This window comes from Nyctereutes procyonoides, unplaced genomic scaffold (genome assembly GCF_905146905.1).
Source record: "Nyctereutes procyonoides isolate TBG_1078 unplaced genomic scaffold, NYPRO_anot_genome, whole genome shotgun sequence".
In the NCBI taxonomy this organism is placed as follows: Eukaryota; Metazoa; Chordata; class Mammalia; order Carnivora; family Canidae; genus Nyctereutes; species Nyctereutes procyonoides.
In genome coordinates, this window is record NW_026575024.1 from 10,871,362 (window position 1) to 10,895,353 (window position 23,992).

Here is a 23,992-nt window from a genome sequence, read left to right on the forward strand (position 1 = left end):
TTCTTTTGTGCTGGGTCTCGTGAATTCTGTGCCTGGTCCTGCCGACAGCTCTCCTCCTGCCGGGCCTTTGGGGGCCTCTGGACCTCCTGCATCCACGGGAACGTTCCCGCAGGCCCCAGCCAGGACCTCTGCCCAGATAGTGTCCCAAGGTGTGCCCCTGGCCTCCTGCTGCCCCAGGGATTCCTGGGTGGTGGTGGGGGGGAGAGGACAGAGGGGATCAGACCCTGTTCCACTAGGGCTCACTGGCCATCAGCAAGGACAAGATCACGCCCTGCAAGGTCTGCATCCTGATCCGAGAAAGATGACTCTGATGGCTGGACCTCCCCTGGGGGCTCCTTCTCCTGGGGGATCCCCCGCTCAAGGGAATTCAGAAGAGCTCCCAGCCTGGATGGGTTCTGAGGTCCCTGAGTGACCACCATCTGGCCCCGGTCGCTCCCGTCCCCTTGTCCACAGTGAGGAAGAAGTACCCATGAGGACAGGGAAGCAGTACATCTATTTTTAACTTCCTGCCTCTGCCCGACTCCCAGGAGTCTGGACCCTGGGCCCTGTGGCTGGACGGCCTAGATCGGGTTTCAGAGCTCACCTTCTGGCCTTATTTCTCAGGTAATGCAACCAGGTTGAGGCACAGCCACATTGCCAAGGCCCTCAGTGGTGGGGGCTGGGCAGGCAAAAAAAACCTCAGACAGGAGAGCAGGAGATGGAGGCTCACGGATCCCCCTTTGTCCTCAACCCCTTCCCCTGTCCTGGCACCTGAAACCCCTTTGCCTCTGGCTGTGGCTTTTCATTCCTTAATCAAAGAATCCACTTGGGGAAGTGATCTATCTGGTGGGGAAATTTTACACTAAGGTGTGAATGATTGCCACAATAAGGCCACATCTAACAGCCATATATAATAAGATGGGGAGATGAAGAGGGCCAGATCTGCCCCGATTCATAGGCTTGGCTGCTCTTAACCCCTTCCTGCCACTCCTCAGCCTGGTCCACTTCCCCCCAGGCAGTCAGGAGGGCGGCCTCCCGAGTAGGAGCCACTGCCCTGTCCTGGCCACGGCGGGAGCCCCTCTGTTGGTTGGGGTGGCTGGGAAATGCGGAGGTGAAAACGGAGCAGTAGCCTCTGATTTTCAAGGAGAGGAGACTGGAGAAAGAGGACATGGTGGTGGTGCTCACACTGCCCTGTGCCAGGGGAGCAGCCGGGGGCGCAGATCTGGGGCCACGGGCAGCCACCGAACCTGTTTCCTTGACCGTAGAGAGGGCGACGCCTCGGAGACACGTGGAAGGACGGGCTAGCCCACGTGAGGCACCCGGAGCAAGCCCGACCTGCGCGCGGGCCCCGTGCGTGTTACTCACCCCCCACCCCCACCCATGCCGCCAGGCGCAGGAGGAAAGGGTGCAGTGGTGGGCAGTGGGTCCTCATCTGAACCGTGTCCTGTAATGGCCCCGTGGCCACTCCCAGCCCCGCCCGCCTGCAGATCCTGCACCCGCAGCAACCACGCACCGGGCCGACGACACCAGGCAGCGAGACTTGTCCCGGGGGCCCCGGGGTGCATGTGCCCATCTGGAAGCTGGTCTGACGTGCCAGAGGCTGTTTAATATTTACTGAGTCCTCCCAGAGCTGGTAAAACATCCGCCCCCGGAGGCCGCTCCCTCCCCTGGCAGTTGTGTCACTGGGCCGGACACGCAGCCTGATTTCGCCATCCCAAGGATGCACGCGTCGCCTTCCCGGGCCGCGCCAGCCTCCGAGCGGCCGCCACGCCCGCCCTGTTAGACCTCAGACCCGAGCACTGGACTCGGAGCCTCCCCGGGAGCCAGGCTCAGCGGCGGCAGCGACGCCAGGAGGTCTCCGGGTAGATGGAAGCGGGGCCCGGCCGAGGGCACCCACCCCCCGGGGACTGTGGACCCCCGGGAGCTGGCAGGTGAGCAGGGCTCCTGCAACCCCACCTGAGGGGCTTGCCCCCCCCCGCCTGCCTGAGAGCCGCCTCTCTGAGGGCTGCAGCCCTGCCAGCTTTGTGGGGGGCCCTGTTCCAAGAGGTGGGTGATGTGGCCTCAGGCAGGTGAGGGAGGAGGGAGCGCAGCCCCGTGGCGGACTTGACAGACATGAATAACAGCAGGAGCACTAGGGGATGAGCACGGATGGACCAGGCTTTGTGCCCAGTGCTGGTCGGGGGGGCCTTCCCTGTTCACCCCCAGGCAGACGTATCATCCTGCGTCTATTCTTCCCCCCGGCACCGCGGGCTGGCTGGTATCTATTATTACCTCATTTAGCTCTGATGCATCCATAGCACTTACCCCTTTGCCGGGCAACTCGCCTGCAGCAACACTTTCTCGGATCCCCATTTTATGGATAAGAAAACTGAGGCACGGGGGGGGGGGTCCTGGTCACACAGCTCTAAGTGGGGTTACCGCAGAGACCCTGACATCTAGCTCCAGAGCCTGTGCTGGCTGCCCCGTGGCCTCCCCCAGCTGGCCTGGCGGCTCACAGGGACACGGGTCTGGTCTGTCTTGGTCACTGTTTTTCCTGTAGCCCCGAGATGGCGTTCGGCGTGCAGTTCGGGCTCAGCAGATATTTGTTGAATGAATGGTTGTCTCATGACAGCACCATGGGGTAGGCGCTCTTTTTTTTTTCTTTTTTTAAAGATTTTATTTATTTATTAGAGACAACACAGGGAGAGAGAGAGAGAGAGAGAGAGAGAGAGAGAGAGAGAGAGAGAAAGGCAGAGACACAGGCAGAGGGAGAAGCAGGCCCCGTGCGGGAGCCGATGCGGGACTCGATCCAGGGTCTCCAGGATCACGCCCCCGGCTGAAGGCGGCGCTAAACCGCTGAGCCACCGGGGCTGCCCTGTAGGTGCTCTTCTCACCCCCTTTTTACAAATCAGGAAACTGAGGCTCCAGTGGGTTAAGTACCTGTGACCTCCGGGGCTGGGACTGGAACCCGGGTGGCTGAGCAGGAGCTCGTGTCTCACGAGACCATACAGGCTCCTGGGGTGGGGGGCGAGGCCCCCGCTCCTCCCAGGTCCTTCCTTGCCTCAGTATCCCCCGGGAGCCAGCTGTGAGTCCGAGCGCGCAGGCAGGCCTGACACCTCTATTTCCCGCGTGTTGGTTTGTGGTGTGGCCGCGCGGCCTGTGGCGGGAGCCCAGCTGGAGGGGTGGCCCCGACGGCTGCCCTCGGCTCCGCAGCAGGTGTGCGCGTCCGAGTGCGGAACGTGCGGCGGCGTCTGGCTGGGCTGGGTCTGCGGCCTGGCCGCCCGCTGGGCCTCCTGGGGCGCCGGCAGCTTCTCCCAGCCCTGCCGAGGGAGCCGGAGCTGTGTCCTGCTTGCAGACCGCAATCCCCCCTCTTCCCGCGGACCCAAGCCTTCGAGGGTGGACCCCAGCCCCGTCGCTCCCCCCATGGGGCCTAACTCAGGGAAAACCCCGCTCTCTGAGCGTCGGAATGAGCCAGTGAGTCCGGTTTCCTTGATTTTAGGTCTCAAAACCAGAGCAAACCCTAAAGGGCTCCCCCAGAGAGGTGCATCCCTGGGGTGGATGGAGGAGGAGGATGTCCTCTGGGGTGGAGCCGAAAGAGTGAATCCCCTAAGACAGTGGTCCTCAATGTGGTCCTCGGACCAGCGGGATTGGCAGCACCTTGGAACATGCTAGATTAGAAATGCAGATTCTCAGGCCTCCCCCCGGCCCTGGTGACCTGGAAGCTGTGGTCGGGGGAGGGCTCCGCGATCTGAGTCTAGGTCCTCCAGATGCTGCTGAGGACCCCGAGGGAGTCCTGCTCCCACATGGGTGCTGCACATCCCGGCTGGGAATCTGCCCACATGTGGGTTTGGGTCCCAGCTTTGCCACCAGCATGACCTGGGGGCAAGTGACTTATCCGAGCCTCAGTTTCCCTACCTTGCAACAGGGTTAAAAATCGATATTTATATAAAACCCTTAGTGGGTGCGGGAAGCAACAGACACTGAGCATCTTCTGTCCTTGCATCATCATTACGCTCCCTCGTCATCCTCCAGGTCTTTGAAGCTCCCCCTCACCTCCTTCCCTCTCTCCCCCTCCCCTTCCCTCTCCCCCACCTCTCTCTCCCCCTCCTCTCCTTCTTTCCCCCTCACCCCTTCCCCCTCACCCCCTCTCTCTCCCCCTCCTCTTTCTCCACCCCCACCTCTCTCTCCCCCTCCCCTCCTTCCTCCCCCCTCCCCACTTCCCCCTCACCCCATTTCTCTCCCTCTCCCCTTCCCCCCACCTCTCTCTCTCCTGCTCCTCCTGCCCCCTCCCCTGCACCTCTCTCTTTCCTCACCCCCCCCACCATTGTCCCACCCCCACCCCTGCTCCCCCTGGACCTCAGAGCAAGCCTGAAGCTGGCTCCTTAGCACACCTGAGAGGAAGTCGGGGAGGAAGTTGGGAAGAAAGGCTAGCAGCTCCTTTAAGAAACTGACCCAGATGTCGGTTTGAGTGTCATTTCCACTCTTGTTTCTTCTGTGGGAAGGTAGTCGTGAAGCCCCACCTGGTGCAGGGGCATCTGGGAAACCGTGTCTTTAGAGGGTGAGCCTCTAGCGGATGGACTGAATCACACCTGGGGGTCAGTGTGTCAGCCACCCTCGTCTCATGCCTAGTGGACAAGACATAGGATCATAGGACTCCAGAAGGGGCTCAGATGCCAGCGAAACCAGCCCTGTCCTGTAATGAGGGTACCATCCCCTGTACGGCTGTAGTCAACCCCGAAACACTGGTGTATCCCTCGAGGGCTGAGACACACAGCTGTCGCTGCCGGGAGACATCAGTTCTTAGGGTCCCTCAGTCCACACCCCCAACTCCAATAGGCTGAAGCAAAAAAAAAGAGAACCAACTGGCTCATGTAACTGAAATTCCATGGGCAGGGCAGGGCCAGCTTCAGGCATAGCTGGATCCAGGAACCCATCATGGTGTGGATTTGGTCTGCCTCCATCCGCTCCTCCCCGCATCGGTTCCTTGGGAGCGGCTGGCAGTTCCAGGTGTATGTTTCCCCAAAAGAGCGATGCCAGAAGAGAGACCCCTTCTCCTGCCCATGAATGTGGAGCCAAACTCCAAACTGGCAGGGTTGTGTCCCATGACTCTCCCTGAGCCCGGGGACGGAAGTATGTTGACTAACCCAGGCCTGGGACACACGTTTGCCTCAGAAGGCCTGTGTATGTGTGTGCAGGTGCGTGTGTGTGGTGATACGTCAGGCCACCTCCCTCCAACCACACATGTAAAGAGCACGTCCTGCTACATGACCTTGGGGAGGTGCCCCAGAGGAAACCAAGGCTCTTCCCAGAGGGAGCGGCGTGGGTCCTGACCCCGAGATCGGGTCTCTGGGGCTGTTGGCCTGCACGAGCACACCGAGCAGGAGGCACTGGCACTTGGGCCGCTTCTGTGTATTTCTCACTGTGTTCGTTTCTCACGTCAGGCTCTTCTTCATCCGTTTTTAATCCTCAGATGCAAGCCCTCGTTTGGGCAGATGTGGAAACTGAGGCCCCAAGAGTCTTGGCAGCTTGCCCGAGACTGCGTGGCTTGGTGGCGACTGGGTGGGGCTCGGCCAGGCGTCCTGACAGCCGAGGCTTGGACCACCGGTCCCAAGGGGCCTGCCCCGGGGGGCCTCTGTCCCGATCCCTGCTCTGACCCGCGTCCCCTCTCACAGAAAGTCCATCCACGGGAACTCCGCGAGGTCTCGAATGCCTGCCAAACCCTCCAGGACGTACGGCACGCTGCGGAAGGGCTCCGTCTGCCCGGCCCCCAAGCCACAGCAAGTGAAGAAGATCTTCGAAGCTCTCAAGAGAGGCCTCAAGTAAGGACCCCGTTTGTCACCCTCAACACGTGCCTTCTCTGTCGCGCCTGCTCGTGCTCTCTGTCCTCCCCGAAGGGCACCCGGCCCGTCCTTGGGACAGGTCCTGTCGGCCACACATGGAGCTCGCTCCTGCTCATTTGCTTTGCCAACACGCCTGTCCTGGGGGCAGGGGGACCCCGGCTCATGGAGCTTGGGGTGTGTGGGGGACAGCAATGAGGGAGCGACACGATCGGTAACGGAACTTCCACCAGCCTTGGGCGCGGTGAAGGAGGGTGACGGAGAGGCCGCGCTTGGACGGCCTATGACACGGGGTGGCCGGGGACACCAGCGAGGAGACGGGATGGTCGTGCTGGCCTCTGGGAGAGAAGCATCCCGGGCGGAGGGAACAGCACAGGCCAAGGCCCTGAGGCAGGAGCAGGGTGGGAGGCCAGCGTGGCTGGATTTGAGAGCAGGAGAGCCGGGCTGGTTAGCCGGGCAGAGGCTGGAACAAGAAGCCTGTCACCCACTCCACACATTTTGGTTGAGGGCTGATGAAGTGCGAGATACGGGGTGCGGGAGTGGACACAGCACGGAAATCCCGACCCCCGTGGAGCTTCCTGATGGGAGACACACAGACCATGAACAAAGTATAGAGCATGTCGGATGGTGGTGAATACGGGGCAGGAAAACAAATCAGGGTAAGAATCAAATCAGCGTGGGGCTGATTTTAAATAAGGGGATCAAAGAAGTTCTCACTAAGGAGGTGACATTTGAGCAAAAACCCGAAGGGGTGAAGGAGTGAGCCCAGTAGACAATGGAAAGAGAACATTCTAGGCCACACGTGCAAAGGCCCTGGGGCAGGAGCATGATGAGATCATTAGGGACAGAGTGCGCTGGCTGGCGCGAGAGCTGAGAGAGGGAAGGAGGGGTGAGGAGGTCCGAGGGGCAATGGGGACCAGATGATATGGGGCCTTGTGAGCACTGAGGATTCACTCCAGCTGAGCTGGGAGCCCTGGAGGCTTCCACCTGGGGGAAGGACGTGATCTGGGTCTACACGTGGAGCATGGGCTGCAGTGGGGCTGAAGTGGGGAGGCCGGCGAGACGGTAACTGCAGGGTCGCGGTGGGAGATGACAGGGGACTTGAGCAGGGGGTAGCCGGCGGGGCAGGGGACGGGATGGGTTTCAGGGTGCCGTTGAGGATTTACTGAGGGAGGGGTGGAGGTGAAGCGAGGGGAGCCCAGCCTCGTGGAGGTGACAGAGGGAGTTGGGGCACGAGCCTGAGGCTCATGGAGGAGGTCGGGGCTGCCCCTCCGTGTTCCTCGAGCCCAGGCGCCCAGTTCAGGGCTTCCCCTCTCCCAGCAGCCACCCCATGTGCCCCGCCGCCCCTGCTGTGCTCAGGGCTCTCCCATGGCTCCCTATTACCCTCGGGAGGCCATTCGGGGTCCTTCCTCTGAACTTGAACCTTTCTAGACTCTTCTAGTCTCCACGCCCCGTCCTCGCTGGCTCCCCGAACGTGCCATCTTCCTTCACATGCCCGAGGCCCGGCTCTCGCGGGGCGGCTGCTGGGCAGTGGGGGCCTCCGCGGCTGCCGCTCACCCGTGTCCCCGTGCAGCACACACTTCAGGAGTCGCACGCTGGTCCCCCTCCTCCTGTGATCCTCCTCTCGTTCCTCACTAATGACAGCGGCAGCTCCGGCTGGTTGGGGGCTTCGCACACGCCGCGTCCTCCTCGAATCCCTGGAGGATGCTGCCAGAGGGCCTCTGGGCCTCCTTCGAGCCTCAAGAGAGGAAACTGAGTCCCAAAAAGGGGAAGCATGTCGTCTAGGGTCCCACAGCCAGGAAGCAGGGAGTGGGGCTCCAGGGCTGACCTGCCCTTTGTCCCCCCACCTCACCCCGGGCTCAGGGTAAATGTCATGTACCCCCCTTGCCAGGTCCTGACTCCCAGCCCCGGGGGCATCCATCACCCTCTGCCCAGGATGTGGGCCCCGCACTGGTGCCCAGTGGGCTGGGGCATGTGCCTGGAGCTTGTCTTCGAGGGGCTCGTCTCTTGGGGCGGCTTCTGGTGATTCCTCTAAGGATCACACATTTGGGACTTGTCTGGGTTCACTCAACAGCATCCCCTTCTTTCTGGGGAGCCCAACCCCTAAGGCAGTGGTGGCCTGGCAGATGGTGGTGGAAGTGGGCCCGGACAGGGTGAGTCACCTTCCTGGGGTGGCCCAGTAGATCTACGCTGAGGCAGGGTGCGGCCTCACCCCAGCCCCCAAGTCCAGACATTCACGTTTAAGGCTCTTGAGCTGGGAAGGAACCCAGCTTTCTCTGTGCTTCCCAGAATGGGTCTTCCAGCCCCTCTCAGTCCTTGGTCCTGCACATGCAGACGGCAGGATGGCCTGGCTTTGTCGGGGAGGGTGGCATGCTCTTGCTGACCTCCCCGTGGGTCGGGGTGAAGACAGAGGCTTCTGGAGGCCACTGCCTGGTTTCAGCCTCTTCCCTGCTGTGACTCGGGGCTGAGTTTCTTGCTTATTCTGAGGGTCAGTTTGCCCATCCTTAAAATGGGTATAATAACTGTAGACCTTGTTTGTGCAGCTTTTTGGGGAATTGATGGAGCAATTTCCTGTTTTGCACAGCCCTGGGCACACGGGCCTTGGGGTGTGGGGTCTGGAGGCTGAGCGAGCTGGGGCCAGGCCGCTGGTGGGTGGGATGGCGCTGTTCCCCGACTGCCCAGCTGGCCAAGAATGGTTCATGCTGGCGGCTGTGGCTGCCTCCGCTCTGGAACACTGGTCGTCTGGTCGTTTCTGTTCCTCTTCGTGTTCCTTGGCAAACTCCTCTCCCTCGTTCTCTTCCTAGGGAGTATCTGTGCATCCAGCAGGCCGAGCTGGATTACCTGTCAGGTCGCCACAAGGACACCCGCAGGAATTCGAGGCTGGTGAGACCTCTCCCTGCCCCTCTCCTCCTGGAGCAGCCTCGGTGGGTGAAGGATGGGCTCTCCCTCACCCCCTGCCTGCAGCGCGGGTGTCCATCAGTCTCGGAGCTCAGAGGCCTCAGGAATGCACTGTCTTGATCTTGTGATGAGCTCTCCTCACTTGGCCCCTGAGGGATTTAACCTCACAGGCTGTTAGGATCCACCCCCCCAATCCCCGCCCAACCAGGGTCCGGTCCAGCAGTTCACAGTCTCCATTCTCTGGCTCTAGAAGTAACTATAAGGTAGGCAAGTGTCCGAAGGCTCCCACATTCTAGCTGCTTCCATGTCATAGGTGTGCACAGTGAGGCGAGGGAAGGGGTGGCCATGCTGGGGCCACAGGACGGGCTGATGGACGTGGGGTCCTGCCTCCCTTGGACGCTGCTGCTTCTCGGCTTCCTGTGCACTTACTTTTCCTTCCAAAGGCTTGAGAACTTTTCCATTTCTTTATAGCTCGGGTGGAGTTTTAGTTCCATAAGTGCACAAGTACAATTTCTCAGAAATGCCTACCTGGGAAGGCACCCGCAGGTCCTGGGATCCTGGGGTCCTGGGATGGAGTCCCACATCGGGCTCCCTGCATGGAGCCTGCTTCTCCCTCTGCCTGTGTCTCTGCCTTTCTCTGTGTCTCTCATGAAGAAAGAAATAAATAAAATCTTTTTAAAAAAAAGAAAAGAAAGTTTGGTCAACGGTCGCCTTCTAAAAACGCAGTCACAGTTCATCCCCTGTCCCAGCTCTTGCTTTTGCTCAGTAGTGAATCTCTGACCTCATACAAATTCCTCCTGGCTCACACAGGGTGACTTAAGCTACGTGGGCAAACCAGGGCCTATTTGGAAATAAAGTTTATCTGCACGTGGCCACGCCTGTCACTGACCTGTTGTGTGCGGCTGCGTCAGGACCACATGGCCCCCAAGGCCGAAAGTAGTGACTGGCCTTTATACGAAGATCTGCCCAATCAGTAGGCTCATTCATTTGTCCTTCCTTGCTTCCTTCCTTTTTTTTTTTTTTTTTTTTATTTTACTCATTTGTCAGAGAGAGACAGAGAGAGCACAAGCAGGAACGGCAGGCAGGAGAGGGAGAAACAGGCTTTCTGCAGAGCAGGGAGCCCAATGTGGGATCGATCCCAGGACCCCGGGCCTGAGCCACCCAGGCACCCCTCCATGTGGGTTTTTTTTTTAAGATTTTATTTATTTATTCATGAGAGAGACGGGGGTGGTGCAGAGACACAGGCAGAGGGAGAAGCAGGCTCCATGCACCGGGAGCCTGACGTGGGACTCGATCCCGGGTCTCCAGTATCACACCCTGGGCCAAAGGCAGCGCTAAACCGCTGAGCCACCCGGGCTGCCCTCCATGTGGTCTTCATATTGGCCGCCCCAGGCCCTGAAGCCTGAAACCCCTGGAGTGGGGGTGCTGGCTGCCTCACCACCCCCTCCCTCCCTTCTGGCCATGGCTGAAATCAGCCCCTTGAACTGTCACACTGCAATGGTCCCCTTTTGTCGAGGGCTTGCCATGTCCTCTACTCTTCACGGCAACCCTATGGGGCAGGTGCTACGTGCTACAAGGACCCCCATTTTACACGAGGAGATAGAGGCTCAGGGATGTTGAGAAGCTGGCCTGGGACACACAGCTCGGAAACAGAGCCAGGCCGACAGGTGCCCCAGGCCCATGTGTTTATCACTCTTCCCACTTGGCCTGGCCCAGGCCACCGGCTGCAGGCTGCGGAGGAGAGAGTGGCTGCTGGCTTTCGTTTGACTTCTGGTGTCCCTGGGATGCAGCCTCACGGGTGTTGGAGGAGCACCACGGGCTCTGACACCTCGTCCCCTCCCCTCTTTTCTCCCCCACAGGCTTTCTATTACGACCTGGACAAGGTGAGGGAGACTTGCTGTCTGTTGGGCTGTAAGCAAGGTGGGCCCAGGCTGGGCCCTGCCCGATGAGGGGACCAATGTCGTTGTCACACTTCATCCCTCAGGCCAGCCTGCAAGAGGGATACCTGAGTTTCCTCCCCATTTTTCAAATGGGGAAATGGGTTCAGCGATGAGCCATCCTTGAGGATGGTGAGGGGCTGGCCTGGCTCCGAGGCTAGTTCTGGGTGTTAGGACCTGGGGCAGGGGGCTGGGGGCGAGGGCTGGGGGGTGGTCCAGGCTCTTCTAAAGCACCTTCTCTTTCTCTGGGAGAAGCAAACGCGCTCCGTGGAAAGGCACATCCGGAAGATGGAGTTTCATATCAGCAAGGTCAGCCTGCCTCCTGGAGGTCACGGGCAGTGGGGGGTGTGGTGGGGGGCTGGGTTAGCAGGGGAGAGGCCGAGGAGGAGCAGGGACTGCAGGGGCTCGGCCGAGGTCTTAGATGGGAAGACCTCATGCTTCACCTTACAGGGCGAGAAGGTGGAGTCTAACGGCCCCACTGCAGAGATAGGACAGTAGAGGCTCAGGAAGGGATAAGAACAGGCCCAAAGTCCCCCAGCAAGTCCTTTAAGCTTTCCACTCTGCAGCTCTTCCGTGTCCTCGCTGGATTCTCCCGGCAGCCGGGTGGCGGATAGGATAGCACAGACCCCCCCCTTTACAGTCCAAGGGTTGGGGGGGCAGTGAGGCATCCGCTCTGGGGCCTGGCCCAGTGGGGCGCTGGCTGTGTGCAGGCGGCTGCCAGGCGCTGGAGATACGGAGCAGGTGGGCGACGTGGTCCCGGCCCCGGGCTCCCATTCCACAGGGCAGGGCGCCCAGGACGGCTGCGGCACGGAGCAGGGCTGCGTGGCCTCTCCCAGAGGGTGGGGGGGGGGGCAGGCAGGCCTGGGCCCCCGCGCCTCGGCGTGGCCGGTGCCAGCAGCCGGTGCCTCCGCAGGTGGACGAGCTCTACGAGGGCTACTGCATCCAGTGCCGCCTGCGGGACGGGGCCTCCAACATGCAGAGGGCCTTCTCCGCCGGCCCGCCCAGCCGCGCCTCCCGGGAGAGCCTGCAGGAGCTGGGCCGCAGCCTGCAGGAATGCACCGAGGTGGGGCGGCGGGCGGTGGGCGCCCCGGGGAGCAGCCCTGTGTGCACCCCCCACCTCACCCCAGGGCTGGCGGGGCCTGCGTGCCCCCCTCCTCCCTCCTCACCTGGCCCCGGGCTGGGGGTTCTCTGCAGGACATGTGGCTCATCGAGGGGGCCCTGGAGGTTCACCTGGGGGAGTTCCACGTCAGGATGAAAGGTAACAGGGCCGAGAGCCGGTGCGGCAGCAGGCCCGGGACTTCTGCCGAGGGTGGGCTTCTGGTCAGAATCCGGGGCTCCCCGCACAACTTTGGGTTTCCACTCACGCGACTTGGGGCCTGAGCCGAGCCCCGTCCCCGAGGTGGGCATAGGGCCCAGGCCTGCCCACTGTCCCTCGGGATGGTTTATCCCTCCCTGAGGTTGATGCCCACCCTTGGGCAGCGGCTCCCCAGTGAGGGCCCGTGGTCCTCGGGGCGGGCCACCCGCAGGGGAGACCAGCCCCCCTCTGTGTTCCAGGCTTGGTGGGCTACGCGCGCCTCTGTCCCGGAGACCAGTACGAGGTAGGGCCAACTCCGCTTCGGGCCTGGGGGCTGGGAGTGCTGAGAGCCAGGGTCCCACCCCCACCTGGCCAGCAGGGAGGGCCCCGGCAGGTGGCCCAGGGGGCGGGGACCTACCGGGCACCCCTTCTTGGCCGCGCCCGCAGGTGCTCATGCGCCTGGGCCGCCAGCGCTGGAAGCTCAAGGGCCGGATCGAGTCGGACGACAGCCAGACCTGGGAGGAGGAGGAGAAGGCCTTCATCCCCACGCTGCACGAGAACTTCGAGATCAAGGTGGGTGGGGCCTGGGGACGGGGCCAGGGCGCCCAGGGGCTCGGCTGGACACCATCTGCAACTACCCCCCCCCCGCTCCCCCCAGGTGACGGAGCTGAGGGGCCTGAGTTCACTGGCAGTGGGCACAGTAACCTGCGACATCACTGACTTCTTCACGACCAGGCCGCAGGTGGTCGTGGTGGACATCACAGAGCTGGGTACCATCAAGCTGCAGCTGGAGGTGCTGTGGAAGTGAGTGGGCCCTCCCCGAGGCCAGCCCCAAACCCACGGGGACTCCACCCAGAGCCCAGGTGGGGCCTCGCTGGCTCCCCCTGCTGGCCTGGCCACACCCTAGCACCCACGAGTGGGCGCCCCTGCCGTCCGCCGGCCCCCAGGCAGGCTGGAGCCCAGACTCTTCTTTGTAGCCCCTGCCCACCCCCCCTTCCCCCCACTTCTCAGTTTTAACTCCCTTCTTACAACTGAAAGACCCGTGCTGGCCAGGACCCCTTCCAGGGCCTCCCGGCCTGGTTCCATGGAGGAGCCGCTCTGCTGCCCAGGAGGGCCCTCCTTGCTGCTCCACTGCCTCATTCCAGCAGGCACAGGCTGAGCACTTAGCCCCTGGACCACAGGCCCCATGGATGGGGACACTCATGAAAACAACCCCTGCCCAGGGTGGGGGCTCTCCATCAGGCACTGCAGGGGGCAAGGGGGAGAGCTGGTCTGGGGCAGCTGTCTCATCATCTTCTTGGGCCGTTCAGTGACCCCCAGGCTTGGTGTCTTGGGGGTAGGGCTCTCTTCCCAGTGTTTCAAGAGAATTCTCTTCAGTTTATTACCCAAGGCAGGTGCCCCAGGAGCTAAGGGATGGAGGCCTGCTTCCTCTGTTCTGGCACTGGCTCTGACCAGTTGGGGCCAGTCTCTCCAGTCTCCTTCCTGGGGTGGGCATCTGAGCCTGGGGTCACTAGATGGTGCTTTCTTCCCAGTGAGCTGGGTGGATTGGGGCAAGGGGGCACCCCCAGGCTCGGTGTCTTCATCTAGTCTAGTGGGGTCTGAGCGCACGTACTTCCCAGGAGGCCCCTCAAGTCTATAGGGTGGTGGGCAGCCCAGCGCCATCCAACTGGAGGCCAGGCGAACCCAAGGATTCTAGCATCCTGCTAGCCCACAGCTGCCCTGGGTGGCCAGGGAAGGCTCCCCGCGAGGGGCCTGCAGTGTCTGGGCCCCACACAGCAAGAGCCAGGCCTGTGTGCCCAGGTTTCCGTGAGGCGGGCAGGTTACCTGGCCCTCCTGGCTCCCAGGGCAGGCTCAGCGATTTCCAGCCTTACCTGTGACTTGGGCTGACGGAGGTCCTTTAAGAGATCATAGTTCCCCTTTTACAGATGAAGATGAGAGGGATGGTGACATCGTTTACCCAGAAAATGGCAGCACTGAGAGTCCACGGTGCCTCTGCTGAGCTTCCGAGGGGACCACTAACAGAGGCACCACTCACATGCGTGGTGGCCCATGGCTGCCCCTCGCCACCTGGCTAAGGGTCCTCGGGGTGGTGGGAGTGTGAGATGTTCCCAAGGGGGTTGAGAATGGGCACCTGGAGTCCCCAGGCTGTACCCATGACCCCCCATGACCCCACCAAGCCTGCATTCCCTCTAATAAGTCCCCCGGGCCTGGTCTGTGCTTGTGTCCCCCCCGGGCACTGAGGACACCCTGGCCTTCTCTTCTGTCCTCCAGCCCGTTTGATACTGAGAGCTTCCTGATGTCACCCAGCCCCACGGGCAAGTTCTCCATGGGCAGCAGGAAGGGCTCCTTGTACAACTGGACACCCCCAAGTACCCCCAGCTTCCGAGAGAGGTATTACCTGGTGAGTGAGCCTCCCCAGGATGGGGATGCCGTGGTCACCCCGGAATTGCGGCTGGGGCAGCTCCCTGGGGGCCAGCCAGCACACGGGGCTGGGCTGAGCACCTGGTGCTTCCGGGGGTAGCAAGCTCTGGACTCAGCCTCTCTTGTTTTGGGGTCATCCTGAGTGGTTCTCAGTATTTTTTCTTCCTCGCTGTCAGCCCTCCATTCTGGGGGCCTCTGGACTTGGCTCCGGACTTGGCTGGTTCTCCTGGAAGCCTGGAATGTGGTTCTCTGGATGGTTCTATCACTCCAGCCATAGCCTCAGCCTCCAATTTATTTGTTTTAAAATTAAATATATGTTTCTGGTAGGCAATACCTTGACAGAGCGTATAGTAAAACACCTCTTTCCCGTGACCCCCAGAGATCTGGGTCCCTTCCTTAGCGCCGACTATCGTTGTCCACTTCTTCCATATTCTGGCCAGGGTGGGCCCAGCATACTTCAGTTAAAAAAAAAAAATCATATCTGGTCCAGAGTATGGACTCTGGAGCCAGGTGGGCTGGGTTCAAATTCTGTTTATGCCTCTCACCTGCTGTGTGACCTTGGGCAAGTCACTCCACCTCTCTGGCCGTCAGTTTCTGTATCGAGAACTGAAAACGACAGCAGCGCTCTGGTGGGGGTTTGCAAGGATGAAATGAGTGGATTGATGAGAAGTGCTGACGAAGACAGGTGGTGCTGTAGGAACACGGAGTGTTGCTAGGGGTCTGCCTAGGGGTCGGGGAAGGGGAGCGGCGGAGGGGCAAGTGTGGGCCCATTCGCTTCATTCATTGAGAACTCCGTGGCGGGGTGAGGACGGTGCCCTCAGGGAGCACTGCCTACCCCAGGGGGTAAGGCCCATGGGCACGTGAGCCAGGAAGGGGGAGGGCACTGATGGGGCAAGGTGGGAGTTATCACCTAAAATAGGGCGCCCAGGGGAAGGACCCCAGGAAAGGTGCCACGTGAGGAAGGACCTGGGGGGATGGGGGTGTAACCACAATGGCCTAGGGGGGAGGAATGTTCTGGGAAGAGAGCACAGTCACTGCAAAGGCCTTGGGACAGGAAGGCAGGGAGAGCCCGGAGGACGTGGTGGCCGCAGGGCCTGGAAAGGAGGGAGAGGGAAGGACGAGGCGGATGGGGGCAGAGGCTGCAGGGGCCCATCTGCACCTCCAGGCGCCAATCACTCGTGGGGACAGTGTGGGTATTTGGCGCAAGCGTTTGGGGAGGGCAGCCCCGCTGGGGGCCTTGCCCCGGTCCCTGGTGTGGCAGTAAGGCTGGTCCTGTGTCCCCCTCCCCAGTCTGTCCTGCAGCAGCCAGCACCGCAGGCTTTGCTGCTGGGTGGGCCGAGGGCCACCTCCATCCTCAGCTACCTGTCTGACAGGGACCTTCGGGGCCCTGGCCTGCGGAGCCAGAGTCAGGAGCTGCCTGAGATGGACTCCTTCAGCTCCGAGGACCCCCGAGACGCCGAGACCAGCACATCAGCATCCACCTCGGACGTGGGCTTCCTGCCCTTGGCCATCGGCCCCAACACCTCCATTGAAGAGGAGGCCCAGGAGGACCCCCGACCCCTGGGCCTCCTGCCGGAGATGGCCCAGCAGGCGGGAGGCCCATTTGTGGAGCAGCCTGGCTGGAGGAATTTGGGAATAGAGGGCCCCAGCCCGCCACGGGGTTCCCCTTTCCACAACCACACAGATCCGGGCAGCCAGACAGACCACGATGAAGGAGAAACCGAGGACGGAGTGGATGGGCCTGGGGTGGCCCTCGAGAGGCCCCTGCAAGAGGTCCTGGATTTACTGAGGTCCGCGGACCCCACCCAGCCCCAGCTGCGGGAGCTGGAGTTCCAGGTTCTCGGCTTCAGGGACCGGCTGAAGGTAGGTTTATTCATCGAGGGGCGGCAGCCCTGCTCTACTAGTGCCTAACGAGTGGCAGTGGTCCCTGGGGGCAGCCAGCCTGGGCCGGCACCCTGGCCTCACCCCCGTGTGACCCAGCTGGGCAACGTCTCCCCTCTGGGCCTCAGTCTGCTCATCTGTCCAGTGGGGAGAACAGTCGCCCTCACTGGCTGGGAGGAGGATAATAAGAGGAAGTCGGGCATCGGGGCAGATAACCTGCTCCACGTCTGGCCAAGAACCTGGGCCCATCAGACATCTTCTGACCCCGGGCAGGTGGGGCTGTTCAGTTCCCAAATCTGGGGTGTGTTCAGGGTCAGAGTCGGGGCTGCAGAAGACCCCGCGCAGCTGCACACCCTTCCCTGAACCTGCTCCTCGCAGGGCCTGTGGCAAGGGCCGTCCTCGGGTGCTGGCCCGGGCGGATTATTGGATTTTTCCTGATTACACAACTTCAAACGCATGGATGATAAAATGTGTAACGCCAGTACCTACTTCACATCATCTGATTTATGAAACTACCGTCTTTTGTGTAGGACACGCTGGCACTGAAATAGTTTCCTGGCTCTCTTTAAAAATTATGTGGGGGCATTTCAGGGTTTAAAATGGGCCCAGGGATCCCTGGGTGGCGCAGCGGTTTGGCGCCTGCCTTTGGCCCAGGGCGCGATCCTGGAGACCCGGGATCGAATCCCATGTCGGGCTCCCGGTGCATGGAGCCTGCTTCTCCCTCTGCCTGTGTCTCTGCCTCTCTCTCTCTCTCTCTCTCTCTCTCTCTCTGTGACTATCATAAATAAAAAAATTTTTTTTTAAATAAAAAAAAATAAAATGGGCCCAGCTGCCGTGTTGAAGCGCAGTCTAGTGCTCCCGAGTGCAGGGAGGCTGTGCTGGGCCTCTCGGAGAGGACGCATGTGTGAGCTCAGCGTGGTTCAGGCGCGGGTGACAGCGCTGTGGGGGCCTGAGGTCAGTGCCAGTGAATCATCCGTGTAAATCCAGTAAAGTGTCTTCAAACAGAAACACACATAAAACAAGCTTCTGTGTTGATGGGCTGATGAAAATGTCGTGACCAGGGGCTCAATCTCTGCACTTCTAGGAGTGACGGTTTGGCACATCTCGAATAATGAGGAACCACCTCCGTGTGTGTGTGCGCGTGTGTGAGTGTGTGTGCATGTGTATGTGCAGATATATGCAGACACACTTTTTTTTTTTCTATCAGGCAAGGCGTAACTGGCCTTGTTATTTTCTTGTAACTCAAGACTTCCTTTTTTTTTTTTTAAAGATTTTTAAAATTTTATTTATTCATAAGACACAGAGAGAGGCAGAGACACAGGCAGAGGGAGAAGCAGCCTCCACGCAGGGAGCCTGATGCGGGACTCGATCCCAGGACCCCGGGATCCCGACCAGAGCCAAAGGCAGACGCTCAACCACTGAGCCACCCAGATGCCCCAACTCAAGCCTTTCTTGAGTGGGCTCGACTCTTGGGAGCCTAGTTCTGGCTTTCGAGGCAGTGTCTGCTCAGGCAGTGCCCTGCGTGCACTTTGTTTGGGATGAGGCCTGGGTGTGCCGGGATGGGGACTGGGTGAGCCCTGGAGTCCTGCCATGTACTGAGGAGGCCAAAATCTCCAGGAGTAGATTTCTAGATGCCGAGGAAGGGACCTGCCCTTGGGAGACCTGACCAGTGGCAGGAGCTGTGGCACCACCACGCTCTCCCACCCCTGCCAGTCAGGAGGCGCCTCCAATGTCTTCTCCTTCCTGCATTTCCCTGGGAGAAGACACTTGGGGGTGCCTGGGGGGCCCAGTCGGTGAAGCCAAGCATCTGCCTTCACCTCTAGTCATGATCCCAGAGTCCTGGGATCGAGTCCCACATCAGGCTCCCTGCTCAGCCGTCTGCTTCTCCCTCTGCCCCTCCCCTGCTCTTGCTCTCTCTCTCTCAAATGAATAAGCAAAAAAAATTTTTTTTTTTAAAGAATACTTGAAATCCAGAGGCTCATCTGGCAGCCTCTGAGCCTCCTAAAGAGATGTTTGGTCTGGCCCATACCATCTTTTTTTTTTCAATACCATTTAAAAAAAAATAATTTGGAATTAGCTGTCAATATTTAAAAACTGGCAGCTTTCCACAAAAATCTAGGTTTCCAGCTTTTTTTTTTTTTTTTTTTTTTTTTTAGAAAATTGAGGGGATCCCTGGGTGGCTTAGTGGCTTAGTGCCTGCCTTTGGCCCAGGGTGTGATCCTGGGGTCCTGGGATCGAGTCCCACATCAGGCTCCTGCATGGAGCCTGCTTCTCCCTCTGCCGGTGTTTCCACCTCTCTCTCTCTCTCTCTCTCTCTCTCTCTCTCTCTCTCTCTCTCTAATGAATAAATAAAATCTTTTTTTAAAAATTGAACTATCTAGCAACACTCAAGTGACAGGTGTCCGCTGGAGCAGAGCAGCAGCCTGGCTTCTTGGGGGAGGGCACACGTTCTCCTGCTCCCCACCCGGGGTCACTTGCTCACTCCTGTTTCTTGCCCTGTCCCTGTGGGTGTCTGTGAGCTGGGTGAGGCCCTTCAGATCTGTGTCCCTGTGCTCTCGAGCCATACCTTGTCACAGGCTAATTGGGAGGGACCTCAAGGAGCGCCGCACCCCGTGCCCAGCCTGGACTTGAGTGATTGCACTTGGGCAGCCGAGGCTCGCACCCTGCCCGTGAGCCGGAGCCTGTTAAGGTCCGGTGGGCTGCCTGCCCTGAGGTCTCCCCGCTCTGTCCACAGCCCCGCGGAGCCCGCCAGGAGCACGCCTCTGCCGAGAGCCTGATGGAGTGCATCCTGGAGAGCTTCGCCTTCCTCAACGCTGACCTCGCCCCACAGGAGCTGTCCCTGTTTGGGGGCTGCCAGGGTCTCCGGTAAGTGCACCCTCCTCCCAGCACTGACCCTGGGGACCAGCCTTAGTCCATGCCTCCTATTGCCTCCTGGCCTATGGCTTCCCCTGCCCTGGGCCCCATCTGTCCTGCCCCCTCACCCCTGCATGCCCACTGCCCGGCACAGCAGGCCTCTATTGGCCACCGAGTGAAGGACAGTCCCCCAGCAGGGTCCTGAGCTTTGAGCAATGTGCTGTTTTTGTTTTTATCTTAAAAAATGATAAGGTCCACGGTAGGACCTCTGTACTCTTGCCTCACCAATGGGCAGCAGTGAGCCGTGCTCCCTATTCTTCTGCACAACCTCACCTCCGACACCAACTTCCTTCTTGGCTAAGCATCCCCCGCCTGCCCCACTCACGCCTGGCTCTGGTACCGAATCTCAGCAGCCGCCAGAGGATAAACAGTACACTGTCTCCTCCTCTCACGATGCCATGGGGAGGGGGTGGCTCTCCCACCCGACATTCCAGGGTCCCAGTGTCCTCAGGCCTCAGGCTCAGCTCCTACCATGAAGCCAACATGATGCCAGGCATTCTGGCTGGCAGGGTCACACTTACACGTCACTGCCCTGAGCTCGGTATTCCTCTCCCCACTTTACAGATGAGTAAACTGAGGCGGGGGGGGGCAGACCTGTCCCAAAGTGATGGAGCTCAGGATTAGTTTGAACTTCTGACTTCAGATCGGCCACCTGGGGAGGTTTCTTCCGCTCCCCCCATCCCAGCACTTGTTCTGAGTTGGCTTTTGCTGCTTTTTCTCTTGGTTTTCTCCTTGGTATAACTCTGTCTCCCTGGGGCCTGCAGCAGGCCTCCCTGACCAGCTCTCTCCAAGGAGGGAGGGTTTCTTCTACTCTCGGAGGGAGCTGAGCTAACTGGAATAGTCACCTGCTTCTTTTTAATCCAACTCAGAAAGGACAGGACCCCGCCCCCACCGCCATCTCGGAAGGTGTCATCCAGGGAGCTCACAGCCGGCACCCCGGAGCTGGACAGGTTGCTCATGGCCCACCTCCAAGTCTGCAAAGCTCTGCTGCAGGTGGTTAAGGGATGTGGGGGGGGGCAGTTTGCTGGGAAGCCAGGTTGCAGGTTGGGGGTTTTTGGCTCACAGAATTGAAAGGCTTAGGGGCAGGCTTCAGGCCCAGCTGGATCTGGGGTTTCAAATGTCATCATAACTGGGTCTCTCTCTCTCTCAGCTCTGCTTTCCTGTGTTGGCTGGCTCCACTTCTAGGCAGGCTAGCCTTTTCTGGTGGCAAAGGTGGCCCCAGGCCACAGCCTGCATCCTAGCATCTCACCTTGGCGAATTGGGAATCCCCAGATGACAGTCAGGGAACAACCATCAGCATAGAAAGGATGGGCCAGGGGGAGGGTGGTGGCTAGGTGGGAGCTGCAGTCGTGACTGTCGACCTCAGAGGGCACCTTCTGCCCTAACCTGGAGCATCGTGGGCTGCTTTCCAGAAACTGGCCTCTCCTAATTTGTCGAGGATGGTCCAGGAATGCCTTCTAGAAGAAGCTGCCCAGCAAAAGCAGGTTCTGGAGATGCTTTCTGTGCTGGATTTTGAGAAGGCCAGCAAAGCAACATCCATTGAAGAAAGTAAGTAACCGCCCAGCACCCATGGGCTGCTCTTGGAATGGCATCAAGTGATGGGCTTCGAAGCCCTGGGGAGCCTCATCTTCCTTCCTCGGGTCCAAAGTTAACTGGAGCCCAGGGGGGTACGAGCTGGGGCGGTGGCTGGGCTGTGCCCTGACACACACACTGTGGGGCCGGCAAGGGAGGCCACAGAGCCTTGGAGTCAGTGGCACACGCTCTTTGGGCCTTCCCAGCTGCCGTGACGACTGGGGGGAGAGGCCCAGGGCATGCACGCACAGCTGAAGCTGCCTGTCCTGCGGGCCCCTGGACATGGGAGGGGAAGCTGTCACCCCTCACCCCCCCACCTCCCAGGCCTTAGCGTGGGAGGAGCTCTTTGGGCCTCCCCCACCTCCAGTCGGGTCCTGCCCCCGGCTTTCTAGTCGTTGCGCAGGCCGCTCGGAGGAAGGGGTGCCTGAGGCTGTGGAGAGGGTGCACGGAGCCCGGCAGGGTGCTGTCCTGCCCCGCCACGACGCTGCTGAACCAGCTCAAGAAAACGTTCCTGCACAGAGTCCGCGGGAAGTACCCGGGACAGCTGGAAATAGGTACCCCCGCGCCCCCCGCTTTCTGCCCTGCCTGCGCCCCCATGTCTCATGCACCGGAGGGGGGACAGGAAGGGTCTGCGAAGCCCCGAGGCCGCCCACGTTAGCCGGCTGGGCCGCTTCTGGGCAGGCAGACAGCGCAGCTCCCACCAGAAGCTTATAGGGGTTCGGGCAGCACGTTGGGGATGGTAGGCCGGACTCCCCCTCGGAACACAGAGCGGCTTCCTCTGCCGACAACCGAGGGGGACACCTGTACACCCTCGCCGTGGCTCTGGAACGCGTGCAGCTCCACGCAGCGCCCGGCTGCTGCTCGGCCGGAGGGTTCCCCAGCCCCGGGCCCCGAGAACCCCCGATGCAGCCTGCTCCGGCGGGCAGAGGTGGCTCCAGCGGGGCTCCCCCCACGCCCGTCGAGAGCCTTTACCTGACCCAGCCGCGCCGGGCCGAGAAGCCCCTCGGGGCTCCGGGGGGCTGTCTCTAGAGCTCACGGCCTCCTCCCGTGTCTGCCAGCGTGCAGAAGGCTCCTGGAGCAGGTGCTCAGCTGCGGCGGGCTGCTCCCCGCAGCCGGGCCTCCCGAGGAACAGACGGTCACCTGGTTCCAGTTCCACGGCTACCTGCAGAGGCACAGTGTCTCTGACCTGGAGAAGCACTTCGCCCAGCTCACCAAGGAAGGTAGGGGCTGGGACGGTGGCCTCAGAGCAACGTCGTGAGCACGAAGGGCTATCCGTCCGTGGGGCCATCCCCTGGCTCTCTGGAAGCCAGTTTCTCGGAGCCACTGCTCCTTTCCCCTCTGGCTGTTCTTTCGAGAACCCAGATTTAATGAGATGGCATGTTCAGCCCATGTAGTGAAATCAGCTCCCAGGGAAGGCTTTACAAAGCACGGGGGTGAGAGCTGGATAGGAGGGTGACGCACGGCTGGCCAGAGTCCTTGCAGCATGGGCTGAGGTTTTATTAATTTTCAGGGTGTATTTGATCCCTTGCTAGGCCTTCTAGGGAGTCCAGGAGGCCCCTTTGGAAGCAATCCAGACTGAGCCTTGGTGATCGCACCGGCTTGCTCTGGGATTTGCTTCCCCCTGGCTCCTGGCAGTGGCCAAAAAGACCAGACCGCAATCGGAGGGACCCCACGCCCACTTCTCTCTTCCAGTAACACTCGTCGAGGAGCTGCAGTGTGCGGGGCAGGGCAAGGCGGTCAGGAAACTGCAGGGGAAGCGGCTGGGCCAGCTCCAGCCCCTGCCCCAGACATTGAGGGCCTGGGCGCTGCTCCAACTGGACGGGACCCCACGAGTGTGCAGGGCAGCCAGCGCTCGCCTGGCCAGTGCAGCCAGGAACAAGAGCTTTCGGGAAAAGGTATGGCGTGAGGACGGGAAGGGACAGCCCCCTGGCCACATGTGTGAGTTTTGGGGCAGTAGGTTTTCTCAGAAAAATACAAAGGAGTGAGGGATGTTTTGAAGGGGGCTGCATGCACTGCAAGGGCTTATTGTTTTTTTTTAAGATTTTGGTTTTTTAAGTAATCTCTATATCCACTCTGACTTACAACCCTGAGATCAAGCGTTGCATGCTTTACCAACTGAGCCGGCCAGGCACCCCAAGAGGTTTTGGTTTAGGGATGCTCCAGTGGCATGAACACCGCCCTTCTCCCACCGCGGCCCTGGGCAATACCAGCCCCGGGAGGGATCCGGGCTGGGCTGGGGCTGCCAGGCCACCGCTCGAGGAGCCCACAGAACCTCCCGCCACAGCCTGACCACCTCCTTCATCCTGGTGCTTCCAGCACAACATATCTGTTTGGTCTGAGATGTCAGTTGTGTGTAGAACGTTTCTTTTTTCGGATTCTCATGGTCATCTTCATTTACTTTCAACTAATGTGTGTCGATCTGCAAACCAAGAAATTGGACCCCTATGCCTCTTAGGTTTCTGGAGCTGTGAATTAAGGTGGAGAAGGGCAATACTGAGGCCTTACTACGGTCTCTTGGGTCACCCCACGGCCAAGTGCATCCTCACGTGCTTCCCAATAAGCCTGTACAATGCTGTGAAGCCGGTGCCAGCTCTCTCCCAGCTGAGGGGGCCGAGGGGACAGGGCTGTCGCTGTGACTGGGAAATGGTGTTCCCAGGGCCGCCTCCCTCTGTGCACCCAATTCTTCGGCTGGCCCTGGCCAGACATCTGATTTCTCTGATGCAGTGTTTTATCTAGATTTGGGAAATACTATTAGACAAAAAGAGCTTTCTTCACTTTGATTAGCATCAGCCCAGGGACCAGTGTTTTTAGAGAGAAACCTAAACACTGCGGCAGATACTCTGAGACGGGGTGCACCTGGCCCAGAGATGAATAGATCAGGGCCTGATTTTTGTTTAGAGAAAGGTAAGCAGGGCGTGACTTCCTGCCAGCACCGGGAGGACTGGCCATGGGCACTGTGGACTTGGCTGGCCCAGCCCCCCCCTTCACAGCCACCTTATTCCCCAGGCTTTGCTCTTCTACACTAACGCCCTGACCGAGAACGATGCAAAACTCCAGCAGGCCGCGTGTGTGGCACTCAAACACCTCAGGGTGAGTCTAACCTTCCTTGCAGGGGATGGAAAGAAGCCTGCTTGTGGTTAATGTCAAAGTTAATTAAAAAAAAAAAATTCATTCCAAAATTATTCCACTGGGACTCCCCCCCCCCTAAAAAAAAGGTCCCCGAAGAACTCGTTTTAGAGGAGCAGACGTCAAATTTACCAGCAGAGGCCCCTCAACAGTTG

At 60.1% G+C, this 23,992-nt stretch overlaps 1 protein-coding gene across 5 annotated transcripts in view; it reads left to right on the top strand.

The window, feature by feature from the left end:
- RIPOR3 (RIPOR family member 3) overlaps positions 1-23,992 on the top strand; it is a 73,786-nt gene that overhangs the window by 46,919 nt on the left and 2,875 nt on the right. For 2 of the 5 annotated variants that reach the window (XM_055308133.1, XM_055308126.1), the window contains exons 3-20: positions 5,631-5,777; positions 8,600-8,678; positions 10,410-10,576; positions 10,886-10,939; positions 11,544-11,693; positions 11,825-11,888; positions 12,185-12,228; positions 12,372-12,497; positions 12,583-12,728; positions 14,196-14,325; positions 15,636-16,208; positions 18,961-19,091; positions 20,009-20,132; positions 20,552-20,687; positions 21,104-21,265; positions 21,770-21,931; positions 22,404-22,606; positions 23,718-23,801. In XM_055308133.1, coding sequence (XP_055164108.1) covers positions 5,631-5,777; positions 8,600-8,678; positions 10,410-10,576; positions 10,886-10,939; positions 11,544-11,693; positions 11,825-11,888; positions 12,185-12,228; positions 12,372-12,497; positions 12,583-12,728; positions 14,196-14,325; positions 15,636-16,208; positions 18,961-19,091; positions 20,009-20,132; positions 20,552-20,687; positions 21,104-21,265; positions 21,770-21,931; positions 22,404-22,606; positions 23,718-23,801 — 2,682 coding nt within the window. Of the gene's footprint in view, positions 1-1,631; positions 1,911-5,630; positions 5,778-8,599; positions 8,679-10,409; positions 10,577-10,885; positions 10,940-11,543; positions 11,694-11,824; positions 11,889-12,184; positions 12,229-12,371; positions 12,498-12,582; positions 12,729-14,195; positions 14,326-15,635; positions 16,209-18,960; positions 19,092-20,008; positions 20,133-20,551; positions 20,688-21,103; positions 21,266-21,769; positions 21,932-22,403; positions 22,607-23,717; positions 23,802-23,992 lie in introns of those variants that run through there. The other 3 variants (XM_055308151.1, XM_055308141.1, XM_055308159.1) reach the window with 2 other exon arrangements.